This window comes from Onychomys torridus, chromosome 12 (assembly GCF_903995425.1).
Source record: "Onychomys torridus chromosome 12, mOncTor1.1, whole genome shotgun sequence".
NCBI classification, from domain to species: Eukaryota; Metazoa; Chordata; class Mammalia; order Rodentia; family Cricetidae; genus Onychomys; species Onychomys torridus.
Genome location: NC_050454.1, coordinates 15,876,293 through 15,899,255, shown reverse-complemented (window position 1 = coordinate 15,899,255; position 22,963 = coordinate 15,876,293). Strand labels below are relative to the sequence as shown.

At 49.5% G+C, this 22,963-nt stretch overlaps 1 protein-coding gene across 1 annotated transcript in view; it reads left to right on the top strand.

Moving 5' to 3' along the window:
• Pdia5 (protein disulfide isomerase family A member 5) overlaps positions 1–22,963 on the top strand; it is a 90,798-nt gene that overhangs the window by 42,324 nt on the left and 25,511 nt on the right. Inside the window, exons 7-11 of the mRNA XM_036203778.1 lie at positions 975–1,035; positions 5,204–5,271; positions 13,554–13,645; positions 13,734–13,805; positions 21,792–21,928. Coding sequence (XP_036059671.1) covers positions 975–1,035; positions 5,204–5,271; positions 13,554–13,645; positions 13,734–13,805; positions 21,792–21,928 — 430 coding nt within the window. The remainder of the gene's footprint in view (positions 1–974; positions 1,036–5,203; positions 5,272–13,553; positions 13,646–13,733; positions 13,806–21,791; positions 21,929–22,963) is intronic.

Here is a 22,963-nt window from a genome sequence, read left to right as displayed (position 1 = left end):
TATATGCTGTTCTGTAACCGCGCCCCCCCCCCCAGTATAACATGCACATCTTGCTGCAACATTAACTATTCCTCTCCACTGTTTTAACGCTGCGGTTGTATTCCATCGTGCGGGATCTGCCATCATTTATTTACTTAATGCCATGTTGCTGTCAGAAAGCTGCATTTTGAAATTTTCTCTTATTTTCCTTATTATTCAAAAAGAAAAGGCCTCTAATTTTCTCCTGAGAAAGCCGGTTAGAGGAACTCACTGTCATCAAAATATGCTCTGTGACAATGCTCTGCTGCAGCCCTTAGTGGCTCGCTTTCCTCCTCCTTCACCAGCTCTCATTCTGACCGGTTGTTACAGCATTGTGACAGCCCCCTTTCCTTTTGCTATTTTCTATGTATTTAACAGGTCATTTTATATTACTTAATAATGTGCCAGGCGCTGATCGGTTTCACAAATACAAACGATCTTTTGTTTATGATGCCTTGGATCGTCCTTCAGGGCATTGTGGACCTGTGGACCCATGGTAGTGGTAGAGCTGAAGTCAGGGAAGAGATCAGCCAGTGTGGGCTGTACTGTCCAGTACTTCAGCCAACAGATCCCCATGGCCATCCAGAGTAGTCATGAAAACGGATACCTTCACTGAGACGCAGTCGCTCGCAAAGTCACGTGGAGGGCTGGCCTTCTCAGTAGTCTCATGGGAAAATGGTTCCTCGATGTCTTTGGCTTCTTCACCTCACCAGTGACTTGGGAGAACCATTTGTCCCCTCAGACCCCAAGTTTCCTCCTCTCTGATGACAGAGTTGTCTAGAATAGGACAGCGCAAGGTTCTTCCAGCTCCTGTCGGGCTATGACTGAGTCTCATGTGAGTTCTGAAGCGTTCACCCCCATGCCTCCTATCCCTGGTTTCTGAGGCAAAGGTGGCCAGAAGCTCCCATGCTGCCGCGTTGTGTGTGACCTCCTGGCGTTCTCTCTTTGTGCCTCAGGACTTCAGACGGCTCCTGAAGAAAGAAGAGAAGCCACTCCTCATGATGTTCTATGCTCCCTGTAAGTGAATGCTCCTTGGGCCACAGTCCACTCAAATTTTGCTGGTGATGGGCAGCCATCTTCCGGCCTTCCCCTTGGCCTTTCTGACTGGCTCCACCTTCCTGCTGTCCTCTTCCTCTCTGTCTCTTCCCTCGAATTGGCAGCCTCCTGCCCTCTCCACCCTGGAGTCGACAGGGTGTCTTGTCTAGTTAGCTGTGCCCTCTCATGCCTCTGGTCCTGGAGTATGCAGAGCATGCCCTCCCTCTGAGTGCATGCCGTGACGCTTCTGCTGCTCACCACCATCCCTTGGGCTTGCCCCTCTTTACCACTCCAACACTGTCTGCCTCTGCACACCAGCTCCCTCCACACTGCTGGTGTCGTCTGGCAGGACCAGGGGGCCAGGGTGAGGGGAAGTGGGACCTGGGGGTTTGGGCTTCATCGCTGGGTGAGGCCCGAGGCTGTGGGAAATGGCAGAAGGACAGTTGAGGTGCAGCAGGAAAACCCAGATCTGATGCCAGCTGGCTCCCAGTGAGCTGGATGAGCTTGGCCAAGTACTCCACCTTTCTGGGCTCAGTTTCCACACTTGTCAGAGAACAGGCTTTCCCAACCTTTTAACTGAGTGCCACAGCTTTGAAAAGATTTCACATCACCTCCCTACACTATAAATATATGTAAATTACATGTAAATAAGCTGATTCTGTGTCACGGAATCATACTTACACTCACCACGTGCTACGTCCTGTACCAGATGAATACTATGTTCTGTTTTATCAGGAAACAGTTTGCTATGCCTGCTGCTTCATAAGCCTCTGATATGGATCAGCAAACCATGGCTGCATAACTCACTGCTTTTGTAATAAAGTTTTGTTGGAACTCCGCTATGCACATTGACACACTGTCTATGGCTGCTGGACAGCCAATTAAGTACTAGTAACAGAGAAGCAATCTCAAGGAAGTACTGTCTAGTCACTCCTGCAGTCTTATAGTCCCAACTCAAAGGTGTTCCTGACTACGGGAGGAGCCCAGTTACCCCGTGTCTGAAGTTTTACCACACTCACTCTCTGTTAATGTCACTAGCTGGTCTCAGCAGGTTTTGTTTTTTTTTTTTTTTTTTTTTCTCTTTTCTCTTTGCTGAGGACCTCATTAATCATTCAGCTGCAGCTCGCTCCAGCAATCACCCTTCCTCTTTGGCACCTGGAGGAGTGGGTCTCCTTTGGTTTGTCTTAGCCTCCAGGACTCAGCACAGTGATGCAATGGAATTGTAGAGCTGGGTGCGTGTGGTAGGAAGTAGGCTGTGCATGTCAGGAGGCAGGGCCAGGGTACGAGCCATTTGAGGTTCCCTGTTACTACATCAATCCTTTTAACAGTGCATCCACGAGCCCTTGCAGCCCGATGTTTGTGCCGTCTGCCCCACCCACTCTCCCAGGCTTCCTGGCAGTGGGCCTGTGCTGCTCACTGCAGCAGAGAGTGTCTTTTAATAATAGAAAGCTCAGGCTGGGGGAGCTGGGAGCCTCAAAGGTGTCACAGAGCATATTAGTGGTGGGAAGGGAAGAAGCAAACCCGACTCGCTAAGTTAAACTTCCCACGGAGGCTCAGATTGGACAGCCTCCAAGGTCCCAGAGACCCCAGGTCTTTCTGTTATGTGTGTGTTTAGCGAAGCAAACTCTGGCTTTTATTATGCCTAGACCAACCCAGATGCTGTGGCTCCACTCCTGGGATTCACAGCTGTCCCCTAACCCTGCAGTCTGTCAGGCTCTGATCTTCTGATGACTTGTGGATGAATAAACCCAGAGACAGTGGGAGCCTTTAGGTGTGACGAGGCATCTGGGTCCCCAGGCCCTGCTGCTTTCTCAGTAAATGTTTGTTCCCTGAATTAATGAGAAAATAAAAAGACTGTCTGCTCTGAGTTTGGGGCCACGAGAGTGATAATTAGTCTTACCTCTTCCCTACCTTGTAGTTGAATCCCCCAAAGAGAAGCTTAGATGGGAAGAGTGGACCAGCTCTATTTTTTTGTAGTTGGATTGGAAATGTGGTTAGCCTGGAGTTTCCTGTTCATCCTCATCGCCCCCTCCCCCCACCCACCTTCTCTACACAGAACTGTTGGTCTCTGCCCCTGGGACAGCCAGGGAGTACATTTGCTGCAGGCTACAGAGAGGCCACACGTGTGGGGCCAGGTGGTCAGTTGCTCCTGATGGGTGACTGGACTTGGGAGGTGGGGCAAGCACACTTATGGCTGAAAAAGGGAGTGAAGTGGAAGGGAAGAGCCATGTGGACTCCTTACTTTCCTCCTGGAACGGTGTGGTATCCCCTTCCTCCTCTGGAAGTACTTTTCCCACTGTGGAGGAGGAGCTGACTCATACTCTGTGTTGAACTGAGATGCATCCTGGGCATTGACTGACTCTGCTGGGTTAGGCTCTGCCCACTCTCTTGGTAGCTCTGCACAGAACCCATGGCACAGGCACTGTCTTCACAGACAGGGAGACTGATTCACATAGCCAGAGTCCTGTAACCCTCAAGGGACACTGAGATTCCTCAAATGTCAAGGGCAGACAGGTGCAGATGGGGGTCTTATCTCCTGGAGCATGGTGTCTGTCCTGCAGTCTACTGCTTTTCCTGCCATGGCTCTGGCCTGTGTGTTTCCACTAGAGCACGACCCTGTTTGCATTTTCCTCTGGGAGTCTCCGCGGTGAAGGCAATGTCATCTTCCCACTATTAGTGCTCAGGCCAGGGTAACCAGCCAGCAAAAGAGAGCCACTTAACTTCCCAGGACAGGTGCTGCACCATTTCACAAGCTCAGATAGCCAGTGGTAGAGGTGTGTGTCTGGGTACCCATCTGTCAGACAGGTTTGTTCGGGAGAAGGCTGTATGGCATTGGTGGTGGTCTGGGTCACAATTTCCTACATCCGTAAACTTGTCTCTCCTAGTAAACTTGTTAGAAGGAAGGGTTGAATAGTCCCAGAAAAAGAACAGACAGACAGACAGACACACACACACACACACACACACACACACACACACACACACACACACACACACACACGCGCGCGCGCCTCTGTCTGCCCTTAGAAAGTGAGAATTCCCTCCCACCTGGATTCTTTGTTCACAGCCTTCCAGGGTGTGCGAGTGTCCGCCTGCCATCGATTGAGGCATGGCCTTGCTCTTTGAGATGAGAACCCACCTGACACATAGTTCCAGGCAGCCCTGGGTCCTTTGGCCCTCAGGTACACCTCTCAAAGCTTTCTTTGCAACAGAGTAGCTGTCAGAAAAGGTAACAGCTTGGCATGTTCCAATTCCTGGTGACTGAGCGAGCCCAGTGAGGTCAGTGCAGAAATACGGACTGTTCTGATTAGGTTTAGATGAAGGGTCAGGTTTGTATCTGAAGTAGTAATGGATGTTTGCTACAAATATACCAATGCTGGTTTGGGGGCATTACCACCCCAAGAGAGGAGTATGCCCTTTCAGACCACAGAAACCTAAGAGGGCGGAGCCACAGGCTCCTTTGCAGAGCTGGGAAGGCTGAGGGTCTGTTTTCCTCCTTCCTTATTTGCCAGAAGGAGAGATGGCCCAGAAAGGAGTTCATCTGGCCAAGGCCATCGGCAGGCGGAAGAAAGATTAGTGCCTAACTCCTCAGTCCTGGCCCGGTGCTCTCCCACCTCTAAGAGCCAGCACCTTTCATGCTGGGGTGGCCTCCAGTTTATTACTTAATTATGCTTGTAAATGGAAGAGAAAAGAGGCATGAAAATCCCCAAAGTCATTGTACTCATAGTCACAAATTTTCCTTTCTAGTGGCATTTGACTCTGGCTCATTTGCCATCCCTGACTGGGTAAGGAGGGCAGCTTTTAGCTGTGCATGTAGGAGGCTGCTCATGACATCTGTCCTGGCTCCCCACGTTGCTATGGAGCAGGCCAGCCACGCTGGAATATTGTGGGCTTTGCTCTCTCTTTGGTACCTTTGCTTATCCCATCTCAGATCCATGGAGGAACTAGGGGCTCCATCTTGTTTTGTGCCTGTAAATTTTTGGTGGCCTATCCCTTTTGGGTTCCACAGGGCCCAAGTCAGCCCTGCGCTTCCCAAAGTATGTGGGGATGGTGTGGATGTTTGTGGGTGGCTGCTGGCCTGGTGTGGGGGCTGGGAGGAGAGCTCAGGGTCTATCATCACTATAACTGGGTTTGGTTTTTTTCTTAACAGGGTGTAGCATGTGCAAGCGGATCATGCCACATTTCCAGAAGGCTGCCACCCAAGTGCGAGGCCACGCTGTAAGTAAGGCACTTGGGGCCAGCAGGGCTGGTGGTTCTGACTTGGGGCCAGGATAAGGTGGAGAGGGCAAGTTCTGACCTGGGAGGCACCCGGTCCCTGCTGCGCAGGTTGCTTCCAAGACCTGTTCTCTGAAGGTGGAGCACTAACCACAGTGTTTGCAGGGCAGGTTGGTACATGTTAAAGGCCAGTTAGTGATGGCATGGTGAGGAGACAGCAATCCAGGGCCAGGGAGCTAAGGCAGAGTGTCTGAATAAAGGCTAGTGCTTTGGGTATTGGGGTCTGTCTTAGTTAGGATTTTTATTGTTATGAGGAGATATCATGCCCACAGCAACTCTTATAAAGGAAAACATTTAATTAGGGCTGGGTTATAGTTTCAGAGGTTTAGTCCATTATCATCATAGTGAGAAGCATGGTGGCACGCATGTAGACATGGTGCTGGAGAAGGAGCTGAGAGTTGTACATCTTGATCTGCAGGTAGCAAAAGACTGTGCCACATATGTGCTTGAGCATATATATAAGACCTCAAAGCTCACCCCACAGTGACACACTTCCTCCAACAAGGCCACACCTCCTAATTGTGCTATTCTCTCTGGAGCCATGCATTCAAACATGAGTCCATGGGGGGGGGGGGTCCAAAGTGGATGTAGCAGTTGCTGGGAGGGAAGGAGGTTGGTGGTAGTAGGGGTACACTGGAAACTCAGAGCAGGCTCACTGAAACCACTCATACCCCAGGTTTTTGGGCTCTGTGTTAGGGGGTAGAGCAGAGCAGAAAGAAGCAACCACGCCCAGACAGGAGAGCTGCGGAACCAAAACTGTAGACAATTCCCACAAGAAGGAAGGAGAAACCTGTAGGTAGGTAGAGAAGAGGCCCCCGGGTCCTAGGGAAACCTACTTTTAGGGGATACAAGGAAGAGAAGCCATCAGGGAAGCGGCCATTTAGAGAACCAGAGCAAGCAGCTTGGTATAGCATGGTACTGAGGTGGACATTCAAGGAGGAGGAGCTGGGCTGAGGGCCACCACGGAGGACTGCCTCCTGTCCACCTGCCCTCTGCTGACCTGAGGTCCACCGCAGAGGGCTGCCTGCTGCCTGCCTGCCCTCTGCCCAGTCAAGAGTTGTCTTCTTTGCCGTGGATCTGTCCATTCCCTAGACTGAGTTAAGAGCACGCTTGTTATGCTGACCACCTCTGCTGCATATAAATGTACAGATGTCAGTATGTTTATGTTGTTGTGAAATAGATCTTCAGGTTGTTTTCATCTTATAAAACTGAAACTTGGTGCTTGCTCAGCATGAATTTCCCCTTTGCCCCCCCACCCCTAGCCTTGATATATACCTTCCTGTTTCCTGTTTCCATGATTTCGAGGTTAGATCCCTCATTAAAGTGGACTCATACAGTATTTATCATTTGTAACTGGCTTATTTTGCTTAACATGTTGTCCCGTATATCCACATAGATTGTAGTGTGTGACACAGTTTTCTTTCTTTCCTTCTTTCCTTCTTTCTTTCTTTCCTTCCTTCCTTCCTTCCTTCCTTCCTTCCTTCCTTCCTTCCTTTCTTTTTAAACTTTTAAACAGTTATTTTCAATTTTTATTTTGTGTGCAGTGGTGTTTCACCTGCACACATGTCTGTGTGAGGGTGTAAGATCCCTTGGAACTGCAGTTACAGTTATGAGCTGTCGTGTGGGTGTTGGGAATTTGAACCCGGGTCCTCGGGAAGAGCAGCCAGTGCTCTTAACCCCTGAGCCATCTCTCCGCCCCCCCTTTTTTTCTTTTAAAGCTGTATAATATGCACACCTGTATACACACACACACACACACACACACACACACACACACACACACACACCTATCACTTATCTATTTATCTCCCTGGACATTTGAGTTGCTCCCAGCTCTTGGCTGTTAGGAAAGAAGCCGAGAACGTGGGTGAGCAGATGTCTCCTGCAGTTCCTGCTTTGACTGCTTTCCCAGTGTGTTTGTCCATTTCTGCACTGGCCCATAAGTAGCAGAAGCATTTTTGGTGGCAACAGAAAAGCATCTGCTGCTTTTAGGAGTGTGGAAAAATCCATACATCACTCACACAGAAGGCTATCAGAGGAGCCATCTCAGAGTCCGGCCCACATCCCACCGTGGGAGAACTGAAGTCTTGAAACAGCATCACAATCTTTATGGATCAAATTAAGTGGGGATTAGTTCAAAGTCAACAGAAGTGGCATCATGTAGACTGGGGATAGCCTGCCATCCAAGGCTGGCTTACAGGAACCAGTAATGTTCTCTACTGACCTCATTTCTGGGGCAGCACCACGGTCCTGCATGCTTCTCACTAGTGAATTTTTAGAGTTTGCCTGAAGACGTTTGGCCTTGAGGTACATATACATCACTCTGGGGAAATTTCACAGCTCATTTTGGGGGCCTCCAAAGATACCGTATTTTAAGATTATTTAGCCTGGAGAAAAGACTTAATTACCCACCATGTTCTCCTTGCCTGTGCCTGTGTACATTTCGAACTGCTCATCTCCACTTCCAGACTCCGTGGAACTGTTGAATAACTCAAACCTCAAATCAGGATACGAATTACCCCTGCCAGTCCCAGCCACATGCTCTTTCTGGACCATTCTCAGCCATGGCCATACTGTCGACCTCAGTATTCCGCCCCAGAGTCTTGGCACACTTCCAGAGGACTTTCGATGCCCTGCACACAGGTCCACCCACCTTAGCTTTTGTGCCATTCACTTTACTGTTTAATACACTATGATCTGTGGCCTTCCTGGGAGCAGGTGCTGCATTCAAGTCCAGGGTGTTTCTTCAGCAAGGACATAGAAGGTGCCCGGTCCACAGTGACAAATGAGGAGCTTGGAGTGTATCACTCCTGGGTTTGTTTTATTTTAGGCTGTTTATCTGGAATGATATTCCCTCCTCCTAAAGGAATCCAGAGTATTAGTTATCAAGGTCAGATACATAGTGGAAAGGAGGCTTGTAGGAGAGGGATTCTGCCCTTGGCCAAGGGCTTATACCGGGATGTTTCATGAAATTGGCCCTGAAGCTTACTTGTGTTCAGGGGACCTGCTCTTCCTTTCTGGGCCCAATCTAGAGATCTAGAAGTTGCCCATTCTGATTCCACCAGTGACAGTATAGAAAAGCCGTAAAGCTTGCCCTAAATTAAACAGCACAGTGAAGGCCAAGTGTGAGTGGCCTCTGCCCAGGGTATCTGTGTTGTGTAAACTCCCATTTCTTTGCTTGAGGTTTGCTTTTTTCCATTTCCACTTTAGTTTCTTAGAAAAGCGGCTTTTGTAATGTTCTGTCCTTTCCCTAGCTTCTTAAGCGGGGGGACTGGTTTCTGGGCTGGGACTCTGTGTATAGAGGTGCCTTCCCAGAAACCAGGGACAGGACAAGAGGACTGGGCAACCCAGAGGGGTTGATTGCTTTCTGCTTTTGCACACAGAGCACAGCAGGGCTGACATAGACTCTTTTCCCCAGGAATCATCAGAAGTTTGCCCTCCCCACTGCTAAAATCCAACTGGCCTAGAGCATCCAGCCTCCTCTTCATCGCTGCCATTTTTGAGCCTTTTTTTGTCTGGGTCAGAAGTTGTCTTCTGCTCCAGAGCTTGGGAGGTGACCAACCTGATGATGTCATACAGGAAGTCAGGCCAGGTCAGGGATATGCGGCCTTTGCCATTTTCCAAACTCAAATCTGCTCCCTTTGGCACTGACATTGACCAGTGGTGAGTCAGGGGCATCTGTCCTCCCTGCTGCTAGCTAATTGGCATCCTCATCGTCAGCCACGCTGCTGCTTGGGTCAGCAGCATTAGAAAGAGCTATGCCTCCATGTGCACCCTTCCCAGCCTTGCCCTTATCCACACCGGGCCTTTGTGCATCGCCGGTCTCTTGTTAGCCTTGACCACGATTGGCTAGAGAGGACGTAAAGCTGAAGTGCTTCCGTTCTGGTAACAGATGTGTAAAGGCCAGGCTTGGTGCTGGCGCTCACTCACTGCCAGCTAGGTGGGAGTCCTTGAGTGAGGTGCTGAGCCTTGGATCCTCCTTTGCTCTAGCTTTGAAGTGGGGATGATGATGCTGGCCCACTGGGTTGTGAGGAGCAAATGTGTAAGCTATGGCACACTTTGTAGGTGCGAATGACCTCCACCTCCTCCTGACTACCATGAGTCCATTCATCAGGTTCACTAGGAGAACATGCCTCCAAAGCCTACCTTCTCTCTTTAGCACAGAACACGCTTCACACGGTGCTTTCTTTGTCTTGCCATAGTCGGTGCCCTTGATCTTCTCTGTGCCCTTGCTTTTGCCCAAGCTCATTTCCTAAGCCCCGGTACCACATATCTGATAGCTTAGACATCACAGTCTAGATTTCCTCCTCTTTCTAAATGCACTGTTTAAAATAAAACAGCTTCCCTCCACCTGATGGACTATTCCCTCCACCAGTAGCCCTCCTTTAGGCCCCTAACTGAGCTGCCTGGCTCCTCAGCGGTGTGTCCTGCACTTTGGCAAACATCTCTTGTCACATCCACCATCTTGTCCGCACCCACCATCTTGTCTACATCCGCCATCTTGGACCAGGCTCTGCTTGGCCATATAGGTGTGTGTTGGAGCCTACTCACTGTCCCCCTGACCTACAGCTCTTCCTTGACAACCTGCCCTGTCCTGTGTATTCACCCTGTATATTCTAGAGCTCTGCATCTTTGAATTCAGCCAACAGTGGGTATAAGATATTTAAGGGAACTGCTTCTCTATTGAGCATGTACAGACTGAGTTTATCCCTTAAGTCATAACTATCATAACTATTTAGCATCTACATTGTCTTCTGTTTGGGGAAAATGTGAGATAATTTGGAACATATAAGAGAGTCTCTGTAGGGTATATGTAAATGCTACTCCATTTCATAGAGGAGACGAGAATCTCAGGATTTCCATATCCTGGTATTTTTCCCAACTCCAGTGGATACTGGGGAATGACTCTATTTCAAAGAAATGCAGCTGAGTAGTAACGTTTTTCTTTGATCTCACCACCCCTGAATGGGGTCCCAAATGCCTTGACAACTAAACTCTTTTCCAAAGTGACTTTGACTAACTTGCTTACAGCCTTCTCTCTTCCAAGTCTATGTGTTCCGCAGTCCAGCTAGGTAGACACACTCTCCATTTTGGGGGAGCTGGGGTGGAGGGGGCACTCATCCTGCTGTAAACCTTGCTTCATTTCCCTTCCTGAAATGTCTTGGCAATCTGACCCTACTTAGAGCAGTAGCTTATGAACTCTTCCCCTTGTGCAGCATCCATGATTGTTCCTGCCAAAGGTTAGTGTGAAGAAGTACCTGTTGGGCACATGTTGCTCAAAAAATACACATTTCACTAGGTGTAGGGGCACACGCCTTTAATCCCAGGCCTGGGGAGGCAGAGGCAGGAGAATCTCTTGAGTTCAAGGCCAGTCTGGTCTACATAGTTGCAGGATAGCCAGAGCTACACTGTGAAACCCTGTCTCAAACAAACAAACAAACAAACAAACCTCCCCACCCCCCACATACACACACTACACACACACACACACACACACACACACACACACACACACACTTCTCATTAACTAGGCACTGTCTCCCAAATGACCCAGAAGTGCTACAGAATCTTGAGGTAAGACACCCAAGTATAGGTGTTTGGAAAAGGCTACTCTGGAGATGAGATCGGTTTTTACCTAAGTGGATGATTGAGTCTTTAGTGGTTGCCACATTCAGAAGGGGGACCCAAATGCCCAAAGTGAGGGACCAGAAGCAAAGACAACATGTGCTCTGGAAATGTGAGCAGATTATAAACTTTGTAGTGTTAACAGAAGTACCTGATTCATCTTGAGTTGAAACAGATTTTCCGTGTCTTGTCCCTTAATCATCAGAGCACAAGAGTTGCTGCTGACGAGGAAACTGAACTAAGTACGAGAGAGGGAGTTGAGCCTTGTCAACGGAAATGAATCTGCTAGGTGGGGGTTTGGACGGCTAACAGTGGTGATGGAGAGGAGGAGGAGGAGGAAGAGATGATGCACACACAGGCCAGTTTCCTTCCTGTGCAGAAAGCTTAGACTGTCTCCTAAAGAAAGAAAGGAAGGAAAAAAGGAAGGAAGGAAGGAAGAAAAGAAAAGAAAAGAAAAGAAAAGAAAAGAAAAGAAAAGAAAAAAACCTAGACCCTAGCAGGTGTACAATTAAGAGATTTGTAAGAAGGAAGGATTCAAAGCTGAGACAGGGACCATATGGGCTGAGTACGGAGTTGGATTTCCGCCTGTACTCAGTAGGCTTGTGAAGTTGCTGTGGAGAAGCGCTGTGATGGAAAAAGGAAGGAGATGTGTGTGATCAGTCTTGTGGCAAGTGTGCACTGACGTGAGGGAGATCAATTAGACAGGAGAAGAGAACCTTAACATAGGCAGACATTACTGGAAGAGACTGAACCACTCTGGGGAATGAGCAGAGCGGCTTTCAGAGGGCCCCAGGGCTTCCAGTCGGTTCTGTTTCAGGCTTATTCTCCTGTATTCTTCACAACACCCCCAAATGGGACAGGGGAACCCTGTTGATTTAGCAAGAACATGTTGTGTGTCGGTTGCATGCCAGGCACTCTGCTAGGTGTTTAAAACAATTTGAAAGATGTTTCTGGGCTGCAGGGGCTGCAGGCACAGGCAGCGCGTCAAGGCTTGTAGGAAAGAAGGACCTTGAGGTCACAGAGCACCAGTTTGGGGCTTCAAATCTTTGACCTAGGTTGTCCCATTCTGTTCTCTTAAGAGGCCTGCAATAGTCACATCACCTACACCTTCCAAACAAGGAGCCTCGGGGAGGTGGCTTTCCAAGGGCCACACTGCTCATAGGTCAAGATCATTGCCCACTATGTTCACTGTGTTCCTGATTCTCTTTCTTTGTGTCCATCTCCATTAGAACCCATAGTGTTTAACTTCCTATGTTGCCTTCTATGTTCTTCCCTTCACTTCTGGGTTTCTCTGCTCTGTGAGCAGCCTTCCTGTGCTGGCCATTCAACAACATTCTCTCATGAGAACAGACTCGAAGTTTTAGCACCTAATTCAGCCCTGTGGGAGAAGGTTCCACTGTGGGGAAGGGCCCATGTCAGGAGACACTGCATTCTGGGTGGTTCTTAGTAGTTAGCCACATAGCAGAGACACAGCTACTCACTTTCTAATTGATGGGCATGGACCATGGAGACCCTAGGACCAGAACACTGTCAGACTTTTATAATTATAGTCAAACCAGGCTGAGTGTGAGGGGCACCAGCAGGGAGAAAGAGAGGGGTCACATGGCAAGTCGGGAGTGGGGAGGGGGGAGGTTAAGCAAGCCTGTGGACACCTCTGTTCTTATTGGGTTTTGCTCTTTTGGGGGACTGCCACCCAGCTCCCAAATAAATCACACATGGAGGCTTGTTCTTAATTATAAACATCCGGCCTTAGCTTGGCTTGTTGCTTGCCAGTTTTCCTTAACTTATATTATCCTGTCTACTTTTTGCCTCTGGGCTTTTTCCTTTTCTTACTTCTGTATATCTTACTTTTTCACTCTTACTCCGTGGCTGGCTGTGTAGCTGGGTGTCTGGCACCCTGAGTTGTCCTCGTCTGGCTCTCCTCTCCCAGATTTCTCCTTCTATACATTCTCTCTGCCTGCCAGCCCTGCCCATCCTTTCTCCTGCCTCACTATTGGCCATTCAGTTCTTATTAGACCATCAGGTGTTTTAGACAGGCACAGTAACACAGCTTCACAGAGTTAAACAAATGCACCATAAACAAAAGTAACACACCTTCAAATAATATTTTACAGCACACCTCGTCTCTCATGTACTGTGAGAGTCATAGTCTCCTTAGCCACGTGTGAGAAATGGAGTGTGAGCAGCCTGAGGACAGGACATGAGATGTCCAAGGTCCTTACACAGAGGCTCAGTGTGTCGAAAAGCTTCTGTTTCCCCAACTTAGAAAGACTGGCTCTACTTGACCGTGAACAGAGAAAAAGGCACCTTGTGTGCTTAGGTGGCTGTGGCCTTGATCCAGGCCCTCAGAACTATTTTTGTTCCAAATGCACCTGCTTGTGGAGCAGTTATCTGGAGGGCAGCCCTGGAGCTCAGATGCCTGGCTTTCCCAAAGCTCTCCATTGTTGTTTGGGCTCATTCAGACAGCCTTGTTACTCTGGTTGCACACCATTTTGCAAGGCTTTGTCCCAAGTGTCTTCTTCCAGTGAGACACCTGGCCAGGCCATGCATGGGGGGAGGGGGGTGCAGGTAGTAGACCAGTCTCTTCTCCGTTCTTCCAGGTGCTGGCTGGGATGAATGTCTACCCCTCGGAGTTTGAAAATGTCAAGGAAGAGTACAATGTGCGAGGCTACCCTACCATCTGCTATTTCGAGTAAGTCTCCTGATTCCCTTCTGGGGTGTGCTGCCCCCTTGTGGTGTTGGTGTCCCTAGCTGAGCCTCTCTGTCTCTCCGTTTCACAGGAAAGGGAGGTTTCTGTTCCAGTACGAGAACTATGGGTCCACAGCCGAGGACATCGTGGAGTGGCTGAAGAAGTAAGGCCTGCATTTGTGTTTGGGTTCATCAGGGGTTGGGGGTATCTGCTGTGCTAAGGGCAGCCCCTCGCTCACAGGGCTGTGCTGGAGAAGAGGTCAAGGAAGGGAAAAGACTGTCACACTGCCTGTGTGGCTGGTTCCCCCATGCGGATCTGTGATAGGGGGTGCAGGAGCTATGAGGGTTTGCTGAGCTGTGGTGACAGGACCCGTCTAGAATCCGCTCTTCCCTCTCTTTCTTCATGGCATGGAGCTGGGGATGGGCTATGTAACCTGTTGACTCTCGGGGTAGTCAAGGGCTTTCTGGAATCTTCTCATTCAAATTTAAGCCTCCCTCCCCCCTTCCCACACACCGGACTGTAACGGATAGAAGTACTTCTCACCTAGGATGACATGTTTGAGACAGTTCCATGGAGGTCTCTCTGAAAATAGGACTGTCACTTGAGTGCTTATTTAAAAAACAACACTCTATTAGATGCTGTGAAGCTATTCTGGAACATTCTAATGCCTTGGACACACACACTCTCTCTCTCTCTCTCTCTCTCTCACACACACTCACACTCACACACACACACACACACACACACACACACACACACACCTGCTTCATGGCAACCTTCAATCCCTGCTTTATAATATGATTAGATCACTGGGCGCTGGTGGCGCATGCCTGTAATCCCAGCACTCGGGAGGCAGAGGCAGGTGGATCTCTGTGAGTTCGAGGTCAGCTTGATCTATAGAGCTAGTCTAGGACAGGCTCCAAAGCTACAGAGAAACCTTGTCTGGGAAAACCAAAAAAAAAAAAAAAAAAGATAATATGATTAGATCTCTGGACATCTTAGCCACCACAGGCCAGCTGCTGTGTCTTGTCATCATCCCACTGAACATTCCACTCCTCCCAAGCTTAGCTTAACCTCGCCAGAGCCCTCACAGAGCCCAGTGTTCTCCTGGAGCCCCCAGGCCACTCCTTCCCCAGTGCCCACCTGCTCTCCCATGGTATGGTCATTTGCACATACATGTAGAAATAGCAGCTACTGTTTAGGGCTTCTGCTTTGTGACTGGCACCACTGTAAGCACCTGATAGTGTTCACAGTAGCACCGCCAGAAGGTTTTTATCCTTGCTTCACGGTTGAGTTACCGTAGGCAGAGGGACAGAGTAACTTGCCGAAGTCTACAGGACTGATGATAGGTAGCTAGACCGCTGACCTCGCTCCCCAGTAGGCCCCCTGGAATCCCACTCAAGAGTTCAGCATAGGCCCTCAGCCTTCCCCGTCCCCAGTCGCCAGCTCATTAATATATATTGGCATCTTTACTTTAGGGAGCCCGAGTACAGACCCCTGGGTTAAAGATACAGAGGTTCGAGATGTGGTTTTTCAGAAATTGTGATAAGAATGGATGTTGTATTAAAAACCAAAACTCTAAGGAACACGCTGACGGATTTCTAAATGCTGAAGCCCTGTCTCCATGAACTCCCCGGGGCCCGGGAGACGAAACACCAGTCCACCTGTGTTTGCACAGAGACGTGTATTTTTTGGAAGCATTTTCACATCTCTGTCCCCATCGGCTACCTCATTTTCAGCCCCTGCCTGGGAAGGCTGTTCCCTATTACTATGTGTTCACTGTCTTAACCTGGGCCTTCACTTTCCTTTTGATAATTTTCCATTTGATAATAAGAATGTACTGTCCTCCAGCCTGACATAGCTCGGTCTGCTTTGGGAAAAGGTTTCAACAAATAGCAATCTCATTTGTCACCAGAGCATAAAATCTGCCTGCTTCCCTCCCCTTCCCTAGCCTTTTCTCATTTCAAAACACCCTCATCTCTTTCTAGAAAGATAAGGTTTTGTCTGGGGTGGGGGATAGGGCTGGGGAGATGTGATCACGGCAGCCAGCTGTTTGTCAATATGAGGTTTGCTTGGTGGGGATTTGTGACAGGTTGATGTCTTTCCACCTGAGCCGACCACCTGCCCTTTACCCTCTCTGCACCCACCTGGCCCCTGCCCCCCTTGCTGACCTGACCTGCCGAAGCCCAGGGCTGCCCGCTATGGAGCACTGTCCTGGCCATGCCTTCCCACCTCTTTTCTCATCTTCTTCTCAAAGTCAGAGGGAGCCCCTGCCATCAGCCTGGTACATCTGTAGTCTCCAAGATGAGAGAGGAGCTGGGACCTGATGGGAAGGAAAACTTGGGGCTCCCTGCAGCCACACGCTCTAGGCAGATATGAGCACTCAGGGTTGGGGCACACTGTTGTGCTCCTCCCTATCAAAATAAGAATAGATAGGTCACCTCTTACAAGATGTCCAGTGAGCTGCCTGACCTCACGCCCCCTGTAAGAGTTAGCCCATGTCACCATGTTGTCAACTACCTTAAAATTTTAAGTATTTTTCTGAGTTTGTGGATTTTCAAGTAAGATGTTTCTTGTAGAAAACCTTTAAAGTGTTGGGGAAAAGCACTTCTGTACCCTCTTACCTAGAGCTATTTGGGTAGATTTCCTTCAAGTTTTTCCACCATGTGTACCCAGCTCCATGTGCGGTTTCTCCTTGTCTGGTTTATTTTAAGTCTTTACTGGTTCCTTCAGCCCTAGTGGGCAGGAGAGGGCCTCACCTCAGCACTGCCCTGGCCCTGAGCTGTTCTCCAGGGTCTCTGTATAACCATGTGTGCAAAGACTGGGGAGCATCCATCCTGGCTGTTTCTCCCAGTGATGTATGAAGCCTCAGAGAGAACCTGCGCTCCCTAGAACCAGTCCTGGCATCTGGGGGCACAAGGGCTCTGGACTGGACCATTGATACAGTAGCTGCATGCCCTCATGGTTCTAGGGGCCTCGTCACCTCTGCTGAGTTGGGGTGGCAGGCAAGTAGAGGGCTACGTAAACAGCAGTTCATTTTGGCCTAGCCACACACCTCTGCCTGTGTCTCTCAACCAGAGGTAAACTGAATTAACAGACACCAACTGTTCTTGCCCTCTACTGCTCCACGTTGTCGTTCTCTGTCTGTGGCTCACATGTCTCCCTGAGTTGAGCTTATGGGTGGCCTTTCCAGGACTAGGTTGCCCAGGACAGATATTCCCGTCTAGTCTGCAGAGCACACAAAAGTAGCCAGAGGCCTGGAAGGGTACTGAGGAGTCAGTAAGCACACCCCAGCAATTACCTCCGGTGTCCTCTACCTCACTGTTTTTGTCGTGAGAGTGTAGTGTATGTGTGTGGTCTGTGTGCACCTGAGTGTGGAGGTACGAGTGGGCATGCGCCCGTGCAGGGGAGATGTTGAGTGTCATGCTTGGTCATCACTCTCTACCGTATTCCCCTGCAGCAGGGTCTCTCCACAGTCTAGAGCTAGGCTGGCAGCTAGCACGCCCAGGTGATCCTCCTGTGTGTGCCTCCCACCATGCTGGGGTTAGATACAGGAGACCGTGCCTGGCTTTTTAGATAGTCCCTGGGGATTGGAACCCAGGTATCCATACTTGCATACTAAGGACTTTTAGCCACTGAACTTATCACCCCAGCCCTTTACCCCTTTTTGAGTTCAAGTTATACTTGATTACCTAGGAATGTCTGGTTAGTCCTTTGTACATTTACAGGGCATCTCCTGCCCATTGTCTGTCTGGGAATGAGAAGTAGCTGTAAAAAGGCCAGTGAGTAATCCACTGTCAAGAAGATAAATATATACTTTTAATTCTTGTCTCTCATTACATCCCGACCATTTTTCCTTTTCTCTTCTCCTCCCAGTCCCTCCCTCCCAATCCCCCTCTCCTCCAGATTCACTTTATCCTCTGTTTCAGAAAAGGGCAGGTCTCCCAGGGATATCAACCAAATGTGGTGTATCAGTTTGAAATAAGACCAGGCACCTCCCTTTGTATTAAGGCTGGACAAGGTAACACTGGAGGAGGGAAGGGTCCCAAGGGAAGGTAAGGGAGTCAGAGACACCCCCCCACTCCCACTGTGAGGAGTCCCTCAAGAACACCAAGCTACATAACCATACGTGCAGAGGACCTAGGTAGACTCACACAACCTCCCTGGTTGTTGGTTCAGTCTGTGATCCCTATGAGCCCAGGTTAGTTGATTCTGTGCATTTTCTTGTGGTGTCCTCGACCCCTTTGGCTCCTACAATCCTCCCTCCCCATTTTCTGTGGGGTTCCCTGAGCTCCGCCTAACAGAGTTTGGCTGTATGTCTCTGCATCTGCTCCCATCGGTTGTCTGGCAGATATTTTAAGTTGAAGTTGCTCACCTGGGCTCCTTCAGTCAGGCATATGACATGGTCCGGGTGCGTTCATTCCCGGTTTCTGTTATCTGCTCAGGATAGATTTACACAGTGCTCAGGTGTCCTCTCTGGAGCCTCTACTGGTTGGCAATAGTTCTCCTCAGATATACAGAAAATAAACTATGGTTTCTCTTCTCCAAGCAGCCTGAAATACCGTTTTAAATTTTCACTTGTTTATTCTGATTTTTTTGAGACAGGGTCTCACTATATCAACCAGGTTGGCCTGGAACTCACAGACAGTTGCTTGCCTCTGTCTCCTTTAGCTAGGTTTCTTCACTCATCACTCAGCGAGCTTGCATGAGTTGCCTGCTGTGTGTTGGGAGGAAGGACTGAGGGAGCCCCAGGCTGTAGAGCGCCAGCTGCCTGGGGAGGCATACTGTGAGAAGCGCTGCTCAGTGCTCTGTGCACAGCCTTCTGCTTGCTCCTTTTCCAGCACATTCTACAAATGTGACCCTCCTGCAGTGCTCTCTCGAAAGTAATCCCCCAGTTGTCTGTGGCATGGGTGCTTCTCGGGATGGGTTTGTAGTGACGCCCCCTGTTTTCAGCCCGGCTGCAGCCCCACTTCAAGGGTGCAGCTCCTGTAGCCGAGGTATCTTTTTATTTTTAGCTCCTGAAATTGTGCAGATTTCTCTCCCCTGCTTTGTCTTTCCTGTTGTTTTCATTTCAGTGGAATTATACATTCAGAACAAATGAACAGAGCCGCCCCGTGGGTTTGGGGTGGTCTCTAAACAGGAAGCTTCTCAGGGTTGTTCTTAATACTCTGCCAGCACTTGGCTTTTGCATCTCATGTGGATGCTCTCGTTGAGTTTTTAAAATTACCTTGATTTTTGTTGTTGTTGTTGTTGCTGTTTTGTTTTTCAAGACAGGGTTTCTCTGTGTAGCCCTGGCTGTCCTGGATCTCTCTCTGTAGACCAGGCTGGCCTTGAACTCACAGAGATCCACCTGCCTGTACCTCCCAAGTGCTGGGATTAAAGGCATGCGCCACCACTGCCTGGCTTACTTTGATTTTTAATAGACTACATTTATATAATTTTTTTAAAGATCTAAGACACTTAAGTATGCATTGAAAAACCTTCCTTCTGCCTTTTCTCCCTTCCTGTTTTCCCTGCCACACCCTAGAGGTATCAACTTCAACTCATTTCCTGTATGGTCTCAAACTCTTTTTCATAGTAGGTACAAACAAGAGCATTTCGCTCCTCTTTTTATACAAGAGGTGGTAATTACGGATTGCTGTGTACGTCTCCAGAAGTCTGTCCATGCTACTGTGTAAAGAATACTCACTGTTCTTCAGCCCTCTGTCCTCCACTGCGGAGGTGGTTCACAGTGTACCTAACCTGCCTGTACTAATGCATACTAACTGACCCCTAGTCTCTGCATGGCAAATCACCTGCTAGAGATGGCTTTTAAAAATTATCGTCATCATCATGATTTTGAAGTACAGTGTCAGAATGTAAACTTGGCTAACCTAGAACTTGCTAGCCAGGCTGGCCTCGAATTCATAAAGATCTGCCTGCTTCTGCTGGGATTAAAGGTATGTGCTAGCTGCAGTAGATATATACTGTGAAGATGAATTCTCTAATGTATTTGGTAGTGTGAAGGGTTAGTGGCTTGAGCCCAAATATAAGAAGCTAGATTTTGCCCGGTGGTGGTGGTGGTGGTGGTGGTATACACCTTTAATCCCAGCACTTGGGAAGCACAGGCAGGTGGATCTCTGTGAGTTCGAGGCCAGCCTGGTCTACAGAGTGAGTTCCAGGACAGGTACCAAAACTACACAGCTGTCTGGAAAAATAAAAAAATGGAAAAAAAAAAAAAAAAGCTAGATTTCATGGAACTGGTATCTGGCCGGTGATTTCCCAAAGCTTGAATTTGCCACCACTACCATCTTTACCATCTAGTTAGAGAATGTGGAGGTCACAACCTGTGTCCCAAGTCAGGTCTGACCTCCCATCATCAGTAAGCCGATCAAAGAGCCAAATCAAAAGTGCAAAGCAGCTGAGTATAATAGCGCAGGTCTTTAATCCCAGCACTTGGGAGGCAGAGGCAGGCAGATCTCTGTGAATTTGAAGCCAACCTGGTGGTCTACATAGCGAGTTCCAGGGCAGCCAGAACTAAATAGTGAGATCCTGTCCTGAAAAATAAGTAAGTAAGTAAGTAAGTAAGTAAGTAAATAAATAAATAAATAAATAAATAAATAAATAAATAAATAAATAAATAAATAAATGGAAAGCAGAAAAGGGAGATTTTCCCCCCAATGTGGTCCCATTGGGAAGAGGTACAAAAGGATCCAGCAAACCCCCCAAATCCATCTTTGGGGTCCTGATGTGAGGTGGATGTTTGAATAGAGAGCCACAGATACTTGTAAGCCATCCTGGTCAAGGTGGGGTCCTGCCCACTATTGACCTATCCTTATCCAAGCTTCAGTCTCCATTGTAGAACTGTGTGACATCTCTTTCGGGGAGACCAGGTCCCCCTCCGGCTGGTACCCTTTCCTTTTCCCAGCGTGAGATTCCAGAGTTCTTGTTTCTTTGGGGTCCATTGTTTCGAGGCTGATCGTCAGGCTGAGAGACTCAAGTATCTCTTTAGAAATCTTCACCTGCCAGACCAGTGCCAGGCACTGTTACGGTCTGACACTGGTAAGCATGGACCAAAGGCTTGGCCACTTCCTGTTTCTCAAGATCAGTGAGACTGAGGCTATGGGGCAGCTCAGTCCACAAAGCCAACCTGGGCTCATAGGCTCCGAACCCAGCTTCTGCTCCTGTGGGGTTGGGAGATGGCAGGTCCTGCTGTGTTAGCTGCCTTGCTCTCTGATTAATTCTCCAGCCCCGACTGCTGGAACTCTGAAATGTTCTTGCTGTAGGCCCTTGCAGGCGGGGAACAATGGCTGTCTTTACACATTTGTCAAACAAAGGGTTTTTTCAAAGCTGCAGTTAAGGTGCTTTGGCAAAGGTGCTTGGCAGTAAAGCAGCGGGGATCTTATGTCACCAGCAGGGATCTTATGTCACCAGCCATCTCATCCTGGGCAGGAAATGGGTACCTGGGAGCCTTCCCTCCACATAGCCCCAGGAGCTATAGACACCAGCCTGTGGTTCTCCACGGGGGAAACAGGCTCCTAAAAGATCAGGCAGCTGCTGAGGTTTGCACTAGTGAGTGATGGAGTAGATGAGGGCTCTGGGGGTGCCAGCCGTGTCTGTTCTGAGCCTCGAAATAGATTAGTAAAGTATGGAAGATTCTGGCAGGGTGTATACCACCAACCTGGTTTTCCTCAAGCTCAGTGGTCATTCCCAACCCCTTCACAGCTTCTTTCTGCTCAGCCAGGTTTGCTTTTTCCCGGCCCTCTGACCTCACTTCTTCCTCCTCCTATGCCCTGCCAGTGAGTGGCACAGAGCAGGACACCCAGCTTCCCCAGAGGGCACTCTGCACCATTGCGCTTTGTTCTCGTCAGCTTGCTGGAAGTTTGCGATCCCTTGAAAAGGCTAAGCAAGCCCTCCAGTTACTGGGGAAAGTGAGATTTCCTGAGCTGTCTTAGAAAGCTGTAGCAAAGAGCCACCATGTGCACTGCTGTCTGCTAAGTACCTCGCTGCTGCTTTGAGGGGTGATGGGCAGCCAGGACTCTTCCTCCAGGTCCAGTGTGTAAGAGGCCTTGGTGTGGGAGCTAGCTGTGTGTGCAGGGGGCTGGATTCTGTAAGGGCTGTTGAGGCCCCAGGGCTTGCTCTGAGCGCTGCCTGTTTTTTGGTCTTCCAGTCCACAGCCGCCACAGCCCCAGGTCCCCGAGACTCCCTGGGCAGATGAGGGCGGCTCCGTTTATCACCTGACCGATGAAGACTTTGACCAGTTTGTGAAGGAGCACTCCTCTGTCCTCGTCATGTTCCACGCCCCATGTGAGTGGAACTCTGCTGCCCCTACCTCCCTCTTCCTCAGAATAGGACACCGCCATGGGACTCTTTGGATAGGGGACTTAGTGGGAACTGGCATGGTGCCTGTCCTCCGCTCATGCGCCTGCCTTGTGTCTCCATCGGAACTGCACAGAGGCCCCGATTAGGCCACACGTGTTCCTCAGTGAAGCTCCAGCCCCTGTAGGCCTGAGTGTCCTCCAAGCCAGCAGGGGCTGAGGAGTCGGACCGGGTTCTGGCTAGAGCAGTACTGGTCCTCCTTACCTAGGGTGGGAACCATATGGAGAGAGGGCCTGCCCTTGCCCCGAAGCTGAGCAGGCAGTGAGGCCAGCATCTAGAGTGCTACCCTGCTGCTTCACTGCCTGAGATGACCCACAGAATCACAGTCCCTGGTGCTCTCAAGAGTGGCTGGGGGGTATATAGCTTAGAATCTTTCTGAGCCCGTATCCTCTCTGCACTGTGGAGAACCGAAGGTTGATGAGGACGCTTCAGGAGGAGAGGAATGTCCGGGAGGGAGAGCAAGGTCACTTGAGAGCAAAAGATGGCAGCCCTGCGTGGAGCTTCCAGGGGCTTCTGGGAGGGGCTGGCCACTCCCAATTGGAGATGAGCTGCGTGGCCTGGGACAAGATCTGCGCATGTGCGGCTCTCTGTGCTCGTAGCCTCCTGCCAGTTTGCCCAGTAATGATGATGAGGAAAAAAAAAAAAAAAAAAAGCAAGAACGCCGTGCTTCACAGATGAGTACCCGAAGCCGAGTGTCACAGTGTGTGAGAGAGAAAGATGTAGAGCCATAGAGACACACTCCACGAGGAGAGGGGTGCACAACTGATTAAGCCTGTCAGCGGAAGGTCCTTAAGCTAACAGAGTGGCTTCAGAAGGGTTATCTCCCATCTCACCCGCGGTGCCACGGAGCGAGTGTGATTGGCACCGCCTAACAGACAAGATTGGCACAGATTGCCCATTGCTTTCGAGTCCTATGCCGCTCCAGTCTTTGTTGGCCACTCAGTGGGGGTGAGGGTGGGGTAC